Source organism: Drosophila takahashii, chromosome 3R (assembly GCF_030179915.1).
Source record: "Drosophila takahashii strain IR98-3 E-12201 chromosome 3R, DtakHiC1v2, whole genome shotgun sequence".
Lineage (NCBI taxonomy): Eukaryota > Metazoa > Arthropoda > Insecta > Diptera > Drosophilidae > Drosophila > Drosophila takahashii.
Genome location: NC_091681.1, coordinates 32,148,758 through 32,164,912, shown reverse-complemented (window position 1 = coordinate 32,164,912; position 16,155 = coordinate 32,148,758). Strand labels below are relative to the sequence as shown.

The 16,155-nt window shown below is 40.0% G+C and overlaps 2 protein-coding genes across 6 annotated transcripts in view; one reads left to right on the top strand and one right to left on the bottom strand.

The window, feature by feature from the left end:
• Window positions 1-16,155, bottom strand: part of msi (RNA-binding protein musashi) — a 109,971-nt gene that overhangs the window by 21,495 nt on the left and 72,321 nt on the right. The gene's annotated exons all lie outside the window — the stretch shown is intronic.
• LOC108057522 (lipoprotein lipase) lies at window positions 6,868-9,450 on the top strand. The gene is made up of 3 exons (XM_017141803.3): window positions 6,868-6,910; window positions 7,248-7,938; window positions 8,449-9,450. The coding sequence occupies exons 1-3, from the start codon at window positions 6,871-6,873 to the stop codon at window positions 9,248-9,250; spliced, it is 1,533 nt and encodes a 510-aa protein (XP_016997292.3). The 5' UTR covers window positions 6,868-6,870; the 3' UTR covers window positions 9,251-9,450.

Sequence of the window (16,155 nt, the reverse complement as noted above, 5' to 3'; positions counted from 1 at the left end):
AAAAATCTGCTCTAGAAAAACGCATTTCCACCGGCGCGGGACATAAATCCCGCTGTGAGAGAAAGAGTGAGAGAGCGGGCGAGAAAGAGATGGCTGGAAGAGCAACCCCCTGAAATCGGGGGAGATATTTTGCAATTGGAATGCGCGCGCAACCCTCGAAAGCCGACGAAAATCGAGACGATGGTGGCCGCTACCCTGGGCTGCCTTTCAGTCAACTTTGGGTTTCCGTACGTGCAATTTCTCCCGGACCGAAGACGGATCACACGGACCTCGAAAGCGGGCCAGAAACTAACCCAAATCCCTTTTGGATAGCCCCCACCTACATATAGCACCCCTTAAATGGCCACCAATGTGTTTTTAGCTAGTGTCTAACGATTAAAAGTGCTTCAAAATATGAATTTACCCAAATGGAAGCTCGAAAAAAGGATTTATCCGCCATATATACGAAATCGGACGCTTGCCATTGATATTGTCCTGTCACAGCAGTATTGTAACACTATATTATAGCTTACTGCTGGGTCGGGGCATTAACATTGTTGAGCGTCATTAGCAACGAGAGGCGGCGGCGGCAAGGAAAACCCCGAGGAAAACGCACCAAGCTTTATTTTCCGGCTTGTCAGTCGCACACTGCGACTGTGTGTGTATATGAGCAACCGGAAAAATCAATTTTCCATTTTTAATTCAAAGCTCACACAGCGCACAGGACACTCGCCCACACACGCACACAACGCACGTGCATGTATACAGCTATATACATATATATTTATTTGTATATATGTGTGTGTGTGTATCGGGCCAAAAAGGGATAAGCAGGATGCTGCAAGCTCTGCAGGGCGAGCGAGAGGCAGGGAGAGCGAGAGAAAGGGGCAGCGTCATCCAAAAAGAGAGAGCAAAGAGAGAGATTCAGCATATAGGGATAAATCCCATTTTGTATAGACAAAAGCTGGGAAAATTATTCAAAATCAGTTTAGGAAAATTAAGCAAAATTATAGTTATTAGATTAAAAAGTAGTAAAATCGTTTAGGCAACTAAAATTCTCAACTCCTTACAAAGATTTCACAAATAGAAGGCCGAAAAAAGAGGCAGCGACCACTCCCTGATTTTTCTCACTTTTCGTGGGAGTCTCTGGGTGGGCTTAAGAAAGGCATTAAGGGGGATGCAGAGGCGTACTCTTGTTTTTTTTGTTGCACGGAAAATTGTTGCCAACCCGAAAAGCCGGAAAAGTTCCGGGAAATGCCCGAAAGTTGCACCACAATCAGATGCAGAGCATCATCATCATCGTTAACAACCCCTAAATATAATCCCAATGCATTATCTGGGCAAGAGGGGCCTGCATAGGAATACCAAATAACAAAAAGAAAAATCCAAAAAGATGACAAAGAAAGATGATGAATTGGGAGATTGAGGGCACAGCAGCAGCAGCAGCAGGGACAGCTGAAAAATGGCATTTAAATGCAGTTCAAAAAAGGACTCGGGTGGGGAGAACCTGAGAGTTGCTCGCTAAGGGTTGCTCTCCCTCTTGCTCTCCCAAAAATCTCACGTTTCTGCAGTTTGATGACGATGATAATAATGGCCTAGCTATAGGATTAGTCCACATAGCAGGCGGAGGGGGGGACTCGAAATTTGCCGGCCTGCCATGCACATGCTGTTGCTATTTCGTCAGCAAGGATCAAAGCCTTTTTGGGCGTTTCTCGGCAGCTGCGGCTGTGTGTGTGTGTATGCGTGTGTATCTCTGTGTCCTGTGTGTACTTTGCCTAAATACTTCGAAATTGGCCAAGCGTTTGTTGTGCCCATCAAATTGACAACGCTTAGCTTTGCTTGAGGTAGCCAAATTGTTTCTACATTCGAAGAGGGTGTGCTGCATTTATCCTCGGCATCCTTGTGCCATGATTAAGGATTAAGGGTGGCTTATATGCTGCATTTAATATGCACCGGCGGAAGTGAAGTGGTCTCTGTTTGAAATGAAAATGTCGCAGTTGACATCCCAGCAATGAGTTGGAATACTTAATTCGAAGAGGATTACTCATCTGCATTTCGTCACATTTCATAGAGATTTCTATTAAAAAGTTTCTTGAATTTTATGTCTTAAAATCGCTTTAAAAATGTTTTTACTTTAATTATAAATTGATTTTTTAAAACTCTTTTGAATTTACACTAACATTTTAATAATGACGATTTTGAAAACAAAATAAAGATAAATATTTTTAAATTTGTAAGTTGTTACTTATTGAAAATTGTTTAATTCCCAATAGTAATCTTGAATGAAAATAGCATTTAAAATATTGTATCAAAAAAGTAATCATTTAATGAAGGACAATGACATTTTCAACACCTAAATAAACATGTCAAAAAGTTGATGGCCATAAACATGTTCTATGTCGACTAGCAACCTATATTTGAAAGACCCACCATTAACCCTTTTAAATGATTAATTGCCACAACAATTAAAAAAAACAGGGACAAGTCTCTGGCACAACAAAATGAACGGAAGCTGGTGATAAAAAGTGCGGAAATTACGTTGACCTAAAAATAAAATTGCAAACCAAGTTTGCCGGCATTGCCACCTAGACACACACACATAGAAAAGGGAAAGAGAGAGAGGGAAAAGGATACACAGAGAGAGACAGCAGGACACGCACTTGCACTCATGCACTTCAAATATGATGAAAAGGTAAACGCTCAACTCTCACAAACACACAAACGACATCAAGGGACCCGACGTAAATGGCAGAGGATTTGACAAGGATAAGGAGGATATATATATGTGGACAAGAGTCCTTTCGAGGCTGGCTGTGCATGTAAATGCGTGGAAGAGCTGGAGGGTTAAGGTAAGTGGTTCCCCGTAACCACCGACGACTAGTCCTTCCTTACCACCCACACCCACAGCCAAATGCAAATTGTCGGTGCTTTTGTGAGCTTATTAAGTGCTTGAAAGTGCATTACAAAAAATACACACATGTATACAGAGCCACAGGGGAGGGGGCGGCCTGCAGGGGGGTGGTTGGAATGGGGGATCAAGGACCTGCAGCCGGAAAAATGCTTTCAAGTCAACCCACTCGGAAATGAGAACCCGGCGACTGCTGCTCCCTTTTCTCGCTCTCTTACACGGAATGACAGCATCGAAATGAGCAGTTACACAGCGAGAAGTTCTACACACAAAAAAATTTGCTTGGTAAAATTGACCAACAAAGATAGTTACGTAACTATTAAAATAGTTACGTGTATTTTGTTTTTGCTTTGGGTTTGTGTCTTTGCTAATTGTGTGTATTTTGTTGTTGTGAAATGACTATTTACTTAGTAGAATTGACAATTTTGCTGGTTGGGGCCTGTTTGACAATTATTACAGTTGATTTTACCAAGTTTTTTTTTTGTGTGTAGTAACCGATCTAAAAAATGTTTCTTTGAAACTTATATTTTATTTTGAAATAAACAATAGATTGGACTATTTAAAAGTTTGTTTAAATTTTGCTGGGAGGATCGTTGCATAATCGCTATCGCTGTCTGTCATATTATTAAACTTTATAAAAATCCTACACAAGTATAATTTTTTAAAATTATGTAAATTTTTTCTAAACGCTTTTTAAATTTTTTAATGTAACAGGCGAAACAATGCCAAACACCAAACCTTTGCTCAAAACACATGTATTGCTTACAAAAGCTGTCCTGCGTTTGGTGTAATTTTGCTAATTAAAAGGTGTGACTAAAGTGGGGCCAGCGCCCCGTTAAAAGTCTCAAATTACCGAAAGCATCCTTCAACAAGTATGTGGCAAGGACAGTTGGCCAGGAGTTGCAGACCACAACCCAGATTCTTGCTCATTTGCATACAATATCGTCATCGCAGGTGAAAGCTAAGAACGGAAGTCCTTGCTCGGAGGAGCAAGGGTGAAGGAGCCTCTGAAGATGCCACTTGAGGTTGTCAGACAAGCCAGACATCGCCGGCAAGTGGCCACTTTGGCGTCTGAAGGACTCTGTAGAGCAGGAAATTTCTCTCGGCTTTCTGTCCTTTGAGCAAAATTACCAAACAGGATGCTTGTAAAGAGAAGCAGATAGCCAAGAACGGCATCAGAAAATCTTAAGCGGATTTCTGGCAATTGACATAATTACAACTAAAACTTCAATTAAACATTTCGTTGGAAATAAGGACTTTCAACTAAAATATCTTTTGCCTCTACGCAAGTTCTAGACAAAACAAAAATTCCACAATTAAATGTTTTCTAGCTATATTTTTGAATTCATAATTTTGTATTCGTATTTCTTTTAACTGAGTGAATATGAACCACCTAATCCAAGAATCCAAGGATTATCCAAAATCCTAAAAGCTCCTATAAAAGCACGCATCCTTTCAAGTAAAAAGCTTTTTCATGGAGCTTTTTCCTAATGTGGAAACGAGCCTCCGGTGGGTTAACTTTCCATCCAGGACATTGTGAAGCTTTTATAAAAGCTTTAAATAAAGCTTTGGTATCCGTTAACGGATATAGGATAAAAAGGATACATTTTAACAGTGTTTTAACAGAGTACCTCTGCTATTTTAACATAAGCTATATTTATAATTAACAAAAATAACAAATCGGATATGGTCTTCTTACTTGTGTTTTTAAGGAAATACTTCTGGCTTTCGGCAAGCAATTCTTAAACAAATCAAGCTTTTAACAATATTATAATTTAAAGTTAAAAAATCCTTTGAAAGGTGCTATCAATGCATGGCCTTAAAAATTAATTAAAACTCTTGATCATGGAAATTAATTGAAATCTTTGTAAAAATAAAAAATGTTCAATTAAAAACGGAAAAGTTTTCACTAAGCTAAGAAGAGCTACCATAGTTCACGTTCTAATAAAAATTTTGAAGAGATGCTTCTTCCTTTGGCAGTCATCAAATTTGATGTCAACAATCTCACTCAGCCTTAACTGATGTAACAAATTCGTTTATGCCGCTCATTGTTTACCCACAACAGCAACAACGCCACAAAGGGCACAAACGCACATATATGGGCCTTAGTATAAGGAATATAAGGCTAAGTCAGCAGCTTTGAGAAGACGCATCCTGCTTATGCTCGCAGGATGCAGTGCGACAAGTGCCACTTGAGAAAATGCTTCTTTTTTAGGGTTGAGGGCTGAGGAATGAAGGGTCGTCTGGTAAATGCTGACACCAAAGACCGGCTCAAGTATTTTGCGGGCAAATAGTCCAGAGGACGGGACACTACGGTCCCCATCCACACATCCTCCAAACCAGTCTGAATATCCTCGTAATAAAAGTCACTCGAGTGACATTTTTGAGCTTGCGGCCATAAAGTAAAAGGCAAACAAAGCTCAGACTGCCGGAGTTCCTTTTGCCAGTCGCTGTTTTTAATCGATTATTGTCGCGTTATTGTTTTTTATTCATCCCCCCTACCCCAGCTCTATTATGGCAAACAAATCCTGTCTGAGTGTCGTAGCATTGCAACAACAATGGGGATGCTGGCGCAAAAAATGCAAATGCAGAAATCCAAGCACAAAAGATTGTACATTGAACTTGTGCCGTATCACCATCTCATCGCAGCGGAGGAGGAGAGGAAGTGATTTCGCGGGGGGGCGAATTGAAATGTCCCCGCATGTCCTGTTCGCAGGTTCCGTGACATCATATTCAATATACCCCGTACATAATCCCGATAAGAGCGGGCTCTAAGATATGGTTACCTTTCGTTTATCTTTCCCGGCTGCCTGAGGGTTCGCTTTTTTATTCTACCCTACAACACGCTTTTCTCGTTGTTTTCGTCACGTTTTGCGATCGGCGATAAACCCAAAGGAAAACAGCAGGTCCTTCGTCGTCGTCGTACCTCATTTCTCCAAGCAAGAAATGCACGCGCCGGATGTCGTTAAAATGGCGACCGCCACTTCCGGTGGGCGGAATTCGCGGAAATATGTGAACTTACCTGCAAAGTAAACAAAAACAAATGTGCAAAATTTCGATTAGTATGTTTTTGCCGCAGGCTTAAGAATATTTTATATGTGTGTGAAACAAGGCAATTGCGAGATTGAGATACTTAGTGTATGGAATATTAAATTAAATTGGTAACTTTTAATATTTATAAAAAAGTCTAAAAAGTATTTAAACAATTTAAATAAAAAATTTTAAGGAAAAGGAAAATATTTCTCTGAAATTGCCTGAAAATAATACGTTTAAATAAACTGACAGATGTCCCGCATCGAAAATTCAGAAAATCTGACAATAAAGACTCCCCAAAGAGAAAGTATAATCAAACCGCGAAATTTTCAGTCAGCTTTATATGGTTGGGGTTTCAGTTAAGCTTCAAAAGCTCGAAAGAAAAGTTGTAAGGAAGGTAAAGAAATTAACACTTAAAGAGGGATATTAAAAATGGGGAAAATATGTAAATATATTAAACACTTTGTGGAACCTAAACTTAAACGTTTACTTTTAAAACTGTTTTTTTTAAATAACTGAGTTCATATTTATTTAATTTAACAAAAATTTAACAAGTCTTTTAACCCGTATATTGACCTATCCCAAAAAAGATTTAGCTCCCATCATCATCGTGTGCTAAATGGTAAGAAACTTGGTCACTGGCACAGATTCCTCTCGTGGTTCCCCCTTCCGCATCCCCTTAACTCACTGCCAGAACTTTTGTTGACCCAACAGATTAGCGGCTAATGGGAGAGCACTCTCCCAGTAATTCCCGCCAACTCAGGCATTAACAATTACCTCTTGTTAAGAAGAAATCAATGAAGATGAGAGTGAGAAAAAGTGTGAGGTTCTGCATATTAATAAGCCGAAACATAAAATTGGACAAATATGAAGGTAAGTGCTGCGACTTTCGTTAAGTTCGGTTCAGTTTTAAATCCCCGCTCGTTGAGGACAGAACAGATATTCGAGCTATGGGAAATGCTGTGCATTTTGTGGTCGTTTTGCAGGCAGGTGACTATCATCATCACCATCATCATCACAAATTGTTGGTGCATTAGTAATGTACACAGTGAAAAAATATGAGAAAAATACCAAAGAAAACCATTGAAAGATCCGAAAGATATTAAGTTTTAAATGTAAGGATTTTAACATCCAAATGCCAAAATTATAATACATTTTTTGGTATAAAAGACGGAAAAAATTGTATGGGTTGAACCCTTAAAAAGTACACTAAATCCATTTTTTTTCCTGTGTGCCTTTACTCATTTGCCGAATGGTCTAGTTGCACAGTTTCGAGCCTAATGCACTTTCATTTCGTTGACACCAGTTTGTTTGTGGCTCGCTGCAGCAAAGCTGAAAGCGTCTGATTATAGGGCTGGTTCTGAGGACTATAATGCCGCTGCAGACAGCAATCAATTGCAGGAGGAGGAGGTGGGAATGGCGAAGACGTATCCGAATCCGAAACCGAGACCCGCAGTGCAAGTAAAAGTGACAAATGAAGTGGAAAGTGCCCTCAGAATGGGAACAATGACGATGATGCGGATGAGAAATCGGGGCGGTGAGCGGCGACGGCAGCAGACGAACTACTTTGACACACAAATGCCACTGCTGTCGTCTGGCCTAATGAGTCCCGGCTTGCTGCCAATATTGAATGAGCACGAGAAGGAGGAGCAGCAGCAGCAGAAGGGCCATAACTTGGGGCCCAGTTCGGTTGAACAGCAATTACTCCGCCTGCAGCCGGACTACAAATTGCTGTACAATGCCGAGCACCACACCTATTTCCACCTGCACACCCGGCGCATCCCGGAGGACATCGACATGGCAGGACCGCGACCATCGAAATCCGAGGAACCACCGCATCGCCGGCTATTCCAGCAGGTCGTGGGCAACACACTGACCGCCGCCTTTGGCCTAAACGCGATGAACAAGGGGCAGGTGGAAATGGGGGAGGGGCAGGCGGAGGTCACCAGCGAACAGGTGAATCTCTACGATGCCGCCTCGCTGCGTCGGTCGCGCTTCAGTCCCTTCAATCCCACGCGGTGAGTGCTGTGACACGACTATTATCTACGATTTTTGAGTGCCACTTTGAAAACCATTTTAGGTTTGCGAAAGCCTCACGGTGATAGGCCATTTTCAAGAGATTTAAAGGCAAAAAGAAACGAGTTTAAGCGAGATAACGACATAAATTAAGATTAGATTAAAGGTAGAAAAGAGATATTGATATTGTATCGATATTTTCAGCAAAGGTATCGATAATATTGAAATAATTGATATTTTTGGATATTTAAAATTTCGATATTTCAAACGTAACGAAATCTTCGATACGATAATGAGCTTGATTTTTTGTTAATATATCATCAAGGACTTTTCCTCCCGATGTACATCCCTAGATTACATTCACTCTATAAATAATAAAATGAATCGCAGAAATTTAATGACTAAGTTAAATTAGAATCTATACAAAATATTTATTATTTAATTTAATATTTTTATGTTAATATTCTCATTATAAATATTTCGCTTTTAAATTCAAATATATTATTTTTCAGAATCCTCATTCATGGATGGCTGGGCAATGCCAATGCCAATATGTACAGTGCCCTGCTCCCGGCCTATTTGGATCTTAGGAATGGCAACTACAACATCTTCACCGTCGACTGGGGACGCGGCGCCATAGCCGACTATATAACGGCCAGCTATCGGGTGAAGCCGGTGGGCAAGGTTCTGGCCAAGTTCGTGGACTTTCTGCACCAGGAGGCGGGACTGCGCTTCGAGGATCTGCAGCTGGTGGGCTTCAGCATGGGAGCCCATGTGGCGGGGCTGGCGGGGAAGCATCTGCGGACCGGTCGCCTCCGGATGATCCGGGCTTTGGATCCAGCTCTGCCCTTCTTTCGCTACGCCAAGGAAAAAGAGCGTCTGACCGCCGAGGATGCCGACTATGTGGAGGTATTGCACACCAGCGTGGGCAGCTACGGATTCGATCGACCTCTGGGTCATGCGGACTTCTATGCCAATTGGGGCAGCCAGCAGCCTGGCTGTTTTTGGCATGAATGCAGCCATTGGAGGGCTTTTATGCTGTTTGCCGAAAGTCTCTCAGGGGATCGGAGTAATTCGGAAGGCGGTTTCTTAGCACAGGGCTGTCCGGCCGGTGAATGGCAGCAGTTGACCCGATTCCATCGCTGCCCAAAGGATACGGGAATTATACCACAGACCATGGGCGGTGATTTGGCCAAAGCTAGTGCGGATTTCCTGGCCCAAAGACAGGGTGTCTATTATTTCCTGACAAACGACCAGCCACCCTATGCTTTAGCACAAAATGCCAGCCGTATAAATAAAGAGCGAAATGGCTGAGAGAACGTAATGAGCAAAATGCAAGTGCAGTTCGCGTTTTTATTTCTAATTAGTAAGTGCATGTGTACTACACACACGTGTCGGTTTGTTTGTTTGTGTTGTCCCATTTCTAAAAGCCGGCTGGCAAAATTAAAAAATGCTGCCATGTGTAAAATGCTTTTCATGCCAGTCGCAGGCAGTAAAAATAGCAAAAAAAAAAAGAAGGAAAATAGGGAGTCAAATTTATGAAAACATCCATGCAGGAAATATAAGGACGAGCACACAAGAGCCGTGGGTAGTTCAGTCTGGAAAATCAACTAGAAATTGGTATGACCAAAAAAAAAACGGAACAAAAACTAATCCTCTTTAACGAGACAACACAGAGGAAAAATTATTCAACAAAGTTTCCAGTGCAGGCTTAAATTTTATACATTCTATTTGGTTTTTAATTTTTGTGTTGAGAAAGCTTACACTTTAATTAGAGATACCTTTAATTGAGTAAAGATGAATTTGTATTCTTTAAAATTTAATTTTAGAAATAGTCGAAATTACTTTGTTGAATTAAATTTTAAACAAGAAAGGAAGCTAGCTTCGGCCAGCCGAAGCTTATATACCCTTGCAGATCATTCCTATTAATTAACAAATCGCAAAAATGTTCAATTTTCTAATATTTCTCATTAATTTTCCGATCGTTCCTATGGCAGCTATATGATATAGTCGTCCGATTTTGATCAAATTAAAATTGAAATTCGGAAATATTTAAAAAGAGTTATATCCTAGAGTAGAAGATAATACAATAAAAACCAAAGAAGCTAGAATTTGTTTCCTATTACTTTTCCATTAATTTTCCGATCGTTCCTATGGCAGCTATATGATATAGTAGTCCGATTTTTTAAATAATTAATTCGAAACTCAGAAATATTTAAAAAATAACATCCCCAAAAGTAGAAGGTAATATTTCAAAAAACACCGAAGCTAGAATTTTTTAAAGCTTTTTTCTTCCGATCCTTCCTATGGGAGCTATAAGATATAGTTGTCCGATCCGGTCGGCTCCGACATATATACTACCTGCAATAGAAAGAAGACTTTTGCGAAAGTTTCGTCCCGATAGCTCAAAAACTGAGAGACTAGTTTGCGTAGAAACAGACAGACGGACAGACGGACAGACGGACAGACGGACAGACAGACAGACGGACAGACGGACAGACGGACATGGCTAGATCGACTCGTCTTGTGATGCTGATCAAGAATATATATACTTTATGGGGTCGGAGACGTCTCCTTCACTGCGTTGCAAACTTCTGACTGAAATCATAATACCCTCTGCAAGGGTATAAAAATATTTATTATATTGTTTATTTATTTAAGAATAAACGAATTCTTGATTTGTCAGTGAATAAATAAATATGTTTCGTATAGAATAGACAACTTTTAGACTTAAGTTAGGATAAAACAGAAACTTTATTGTGAGTCCCATTAAAATTTCAGGCTGCATGGTGGTATCATAAATTCCAAAACTTGGCAAGTCAAGGTTTAATTGGCCAGGGCAGCAACACACTCCACCGGAAGATATAGTACACTTTGGGGTATTAGGACCTTGGATCTGGAGACCAAAATGTCGCACGGCTGCCGCTAATGTGATTTTTACGCACCATTTGAGTGAACAGCCAGCAATTCATTCGCCAAAGGGCACTACAACGATGAAAACTTGGCAGCTGCGGATGGATGCCATAGAAAATAACGTGAACAAATATTGGCAAAAGAAACACAAATATTGCGCACAACATTCTGTTGAGTTAATTTAAAAGAAAGGAATCACAAGGACATTTATTCAGACGATTTTTGTATTAACTCAAGTCTATTTGAATTCATTTATCCAAGAAATTGCATAAGAAATGTGTTCGCAGCCTAATATTCTGTTTTTTTTACGTTCCGTTGACTAAGAAATAGCTATGAAAATATTTAAATAAATTTGTTGAAGTTTAGCTTCAAAGTCATTTAAATGTATGTGAAAACTTTGATGTATTTTTAAGGAGTTTTCTTTACAAGTCAGTTTGTTTAATGGTATTCCGGAAAAAGTTCACTTTTCTTTTCACTTGATAGATAAATGTTTTTAAATATTATATTTTTGATTGAGGTGATAATTTTTCCTTACCACAAAATGGTTTCTAAATAATTCATTTTGCACAGAACTCAGATTAGTTTTAACTTGGTTATGTTTGCACTGAATTAAATATTTTCCCTTCACTGGCTGCCCAAACAGAATTTGCAATCATTCGTTTAAGCTTTATCACTGGCAGCAGCAATAATTGAATCAGCTTGAGACAAGCCGAGAGAAATTCACTTCGAGACTCGGGAATTAAACTTTTTTCCTTGGTTAACTGGTCTGATTATTTCCTTACGGCCAGACAAAAGAATCGAGTGGAAAACGAATCGAATAAAAGCCGTCGACTGTTGCCAGTTGTGCACTGCAAAGCAAACTGAAAATGTTCTCAGCCAAATGGAAAGACTGCAAAAAAAAAGAATGCAGAAAAGATGGCTAATTTGTGTCGCGTCTTCCAGCGAAGGGTTGAGAATCGGGGGAGGGTTGGTGGGTGGCGGAGAAGTGGCTTTGGATGGCGGTGGTTGGAGGTTACTCTGGGAAGCCTATGAAATGTGCCCCGCACTTGAGCCAAAGAGTTGACGCACAAGCTGCAGCAACACCGAGCTGAAAACCCGAACGGCAAACTGAGCTGAGCCCTCAGACAATGCATTCCTAATTCCTGCCAGGGGGTGGGAAATTGACAGGAGATGGGGGTGGTAAGTCCCCCCACCAGAATACACAAAAAAAAATTTAAATAGTTTATAATATTTATTAAATAGTATATATGAATTTATGTTATCTTTATAACGCTGATAACTTTATAAATTAATATTTTTAAAATAAAGAATGGTTTTAAATGATGATCCAAGATCGCGTGATTTAAAACCTAAAATGTTTCCTGTGCAGAAAGAGTTTTGTGCTCGACTGCCTGTTCTTTTTTGGACTGGCAGCACATCAAACCGAACTGAATGCAAGTAAGTCCCTGGGAAGCAGTCATAAAGTGTCGCGTTCCGTGCTTCCGTTCCGGTTACATCTTTCCGCCCACTTCCCGCTTCCTACCGCCCACTTCCCACCTGTGAGCTGTCCTGTTACCTGTCTCCCATCCTTAAACCCCCATCCCTTAACCCGCCATGGCTTCCGGCACACGCACCCAAACGGACGGATAAGTTTGCCAGCTGTTTGTCTCCGGCTGAAAGCGCATATTACTTTGGCCACAAGCCGCTCTTCTTGCAGTAATAAGCACCCGGATTAGCTGAGCTATTCATCTGCACATCTCAAGGGAGGACCAGGAGCTCTGGTTCCTGGGAATCTGACGTAACCGAAACAAGTGTATTGACACAAAGCTGCTCCTGTAGCACTAGGGAAATCTTGAGTTTAAGTCTGTAATACACATAAGTCTAAGGCCAATACAATCCGTTAAAAAATAATAATTAAACTTTCTTACCTAAAATCAGGTTCAATTAAATTTAAATTAATATCTTTAATGGACTAATTGCTTGACTTTCCCTTACTTCTTTCTTGTTTTTACTTATGCCTTAAACTAAACTAATAAAACAGCTTTGTATAATTGTAATACGTTAATAAGGATTTTATGTTTCTAAGGGCTTTACCTTCCTTTAAATCCTTTTATTCAGTTTTTTTTAAGATTTTAGTTTCGAACCCAAGGAATTAAAGTATCAAGAGCATTTCATGTTCTTTGTAGGTCGTAATTTAACTCAGAATTAAGTGCACAAAATCTGGCGCTGAAACTAAAGGGGAACCTCTGGCTCTCTGAATGGAGGCCAACCGATGTTTGACAAGATTGTGGCAAAAAAGAAAAACCCCGTTTCGCTTCCCATGTGGGTGTGAAAAGATGCCCGACAACAGCCACAGCAGGTGGCCTTGAGAGGTGGAAAATGGGTGGGTGGGGCTCTGTTGTCAGCACCCACACACAGTTGGAGGTCCTCGGTTAGGTGACCAACGGAACGTTTATTTAATTGAAAGGTCAGTCTGCAGGATACAGTTGCCTAAACCGTTTTGGAAAGGGTAAGAAGAGCCACAAAAGTGAATGGGAACAAAAGGTTGATTAAAGGGAAAATGAAGACTACAATGGAGAGTGGGGGAAGGATTAGTTGCTAGAATGGATTTCAATGGAAGTGGAGATAGTTGAACGGATATTGCCAGCAAGATGACAAAATAAGCAAAAATAATGTTATCCAGCTAGAGGCAAGAAAATACCTTTAAACAAAGCACTCGCACTATTTGCTATTTATAGTTCTTTATAGAATTTAATAAAGATACTCTTACGAAGAGAATTTCTTAGCCCTTGTGATTTTGTTATATTTTCCACGAAATTGTTTCTTCAAGGTGTTTTATTATGCAAGCATTAATCTTAGATAAATGTTATTTAAATAGTTTGATAAACCGGGAAAAATATTAAAGGATTTATTATGCCATAAGAAATATTTCATAAAATCAAATAATAGTTCGTTTGTAATGAATTCATGAAAAGAGTCAGCCAGCGCAAAAAAAACTCAAACCACTTCGCGCACAAGTTGAGGTAACTATCAAATCAAACTAGCAGGTAACAATTACATCATTTCGCAGACAATAACGAATGGAACAAGGACTTTTGGGTTTTCGAGGGGGCAGGACGCTGCACTTATATCCCAAACTCACTCAAACAATTAGCTCAAAAGGTGAGGTTGAGGTGGGGTGGTGGGGGCTTTGTGACTCACAGCGCGTCGTCGTCAACTGAAGCCCTATGAAAAAGTTTCAGTTTTTGCGCAAACAAATTGGATTATTCGATTACGTGTTTGTACAAGCGCATTGTGGAGGTTTTTGGGTAGGGGGTTGTTGGTTGGGGGACCGAGGTGAGGAAAACCAGGTGAGTTGGGGGGTGAGGTTGGATTGTAAAGCGGCCAAGGGAACAAGTTTTTAAGGGCACCTCTGGGGTTTGGTTTCTTTTTCATAGGGGCTGCAGTTTTCTCTTGTTTGATTTTGATTTATTTGGCATTTGTTTGCCAATTGGCAAATGTTTGCAAATCTATAGAGAGCGGGAACGTAATCTATTATGGATTGACTTCCTCTTCATTCGATGGAAAATCGGAAATTCGCAGTATTTTTATTCGCCTTTAAAGGGAAAATTTAATATAGATACTTAATCTTTATAAGAGAATGTTTAAATTATTATCTAAAATTTATAAATTGATGTTTTCTAAATAAAAGTTGTGAATAGGGTGCGTGAAAATATTTATTAAGTATAGGGTTAACAATAAATTTAATAAAATACAATTAATAAATTTTGAAGAGGCTAAAAGGCAACCTTTTCCGAACTTAGAACTGCTGCATTGGTGCCCTTTAAGGGAGCCTAAAAATAAAACCCAACCAACTGACCGGCTTCCAAATTGAAAGTCAATATAGTGAACAGTTGGCAAACACCTCGTGCTGCCGGCAACTGAAATTTATTGTTACAAACTGGCTTAATTGCTGGCCAACGGTTGGGAGGGGCTTTTAAAATTCTGCCCGACTCTTTTCTAAGCTTCTATTGAACGAGGAAACAGGGTGAATTTGTGTGGGCATGGGATGTCTGGGCACTTTGATTGCTTGCTTTTAAAATGAATTTTATATAGTGGCTTTGGCCAGGTGTTTGACATTTGTGCAATATTGTGCTATGTGGATATGTGGATAGAGCTCTTATTTATTTTGCTTTTAATTTCTTGTTCGCAGTGAGCGCAGCCCGCAGCTGTCAGAGTGTCTGTCAGATGGTGCGTATGAGTGATTTTTAATTTAAATTTAAATCAAACAAAAGGCAAGAGGCCAACCATCCTTGCTTTAATGAATCTCAAGGAAAAGAAGCCCGCAGCTAAGGAAAACACCAAAATCAACAAACTAGTTGAGGGAAAATGGCGCAAAAAGGGCGTTCGAGTAAAGTGTGAAGTACAAAAGTTTGGGCCAAAAAACACAACATGTGCAAGTTATGTACAATCGATAGACTCGAGCCCAGTACATTTTGCTGACTGGCTGACAATTAACCCCTTACGTGCCAATTGGTTGCTAAATAAATTAACCCAAGCACACACACACAGAAACGAATGCATTGCGTTGCCAACAACAAAGTCAGCAGAAATCTTGGCATTTTAATTGGCCCAGCCGACGACGCCTTGAAGTCGGCCATAAAAAAGTTTACTCACAGTCAACTTCAAAGGCTTTAACGGAAACATAACCTTTATACGAAACGCCTCAGAACTTGGGTAAACTTGAATGGCCCCTGCAAAGTAAGGTAATTAAATTAGGCCTTTTTGTTTACATTTTCCGCAACGCCCTCTCCACTACTGTTTTGCTCGTAAGGTAATGAAAATTAATCAAGCATACGCCATGTGTGCTTGGGAATGCTCAAAAATGGGGCGAAACTTTAAAGGTAGTTAGGGAAATCATTTTGAGATTTAAGAATGTTTAGAGTGTGAAGACTTTAAAGCAAAAGAAGTAGAAACAATATCCGTTTCTATAAATGATAGTCGTATATAAGCCAGTATCGAAATGCCCTTACTCCATATTGATTTCATTCCTCGAAAAAACAGCAATAAAATCGGAAATGTTACTTTACTTACCATTAAGCTGGAAAGTCATACACCCACATTTGTATAAGTCAGATTTTCCTTTTTTCGTTCCCTTTTAAGTAAAGATCCCGCTGTCTTTCCACCCATTGGTATATTCCGACCATCGGCCAATACAATACGGATTGAACGGTTCTACATTATAATTCATTGAACGAGCAACGCGATTTTTGGCATTCCTTGACTGAGCTGCAATTCCCCGGAAAGCAAAAAAAAAAGGGAGAGAACCCCCGTCACTTTTAACAATG

Excerpts from the sequence above, each read along its gene's own strand:
- LOC108057522 (XM_017141803.3), top strand. The coding sequence starts at position 6,871 with ATGGGAAATGCTGTGCATTTTGTGGTCGTTTTGCAGGCAG. Across the intron at positions 6,911-7,247 it reads TGTGGTCGTTTTGCAGGCAG|CAAAGCTGAAAGCGTCTGAT; the intron begins GTGACTATCATC and ends GGCTCGCTGCAG. Across the intron at positions 7,939-8,448 it reads AGTCCCTTCAATCCCACGCG|AATCCTCATTCATGGATGGC; the intron begins GTGAGTGCTGTG and ends ATTATTTTTCAG.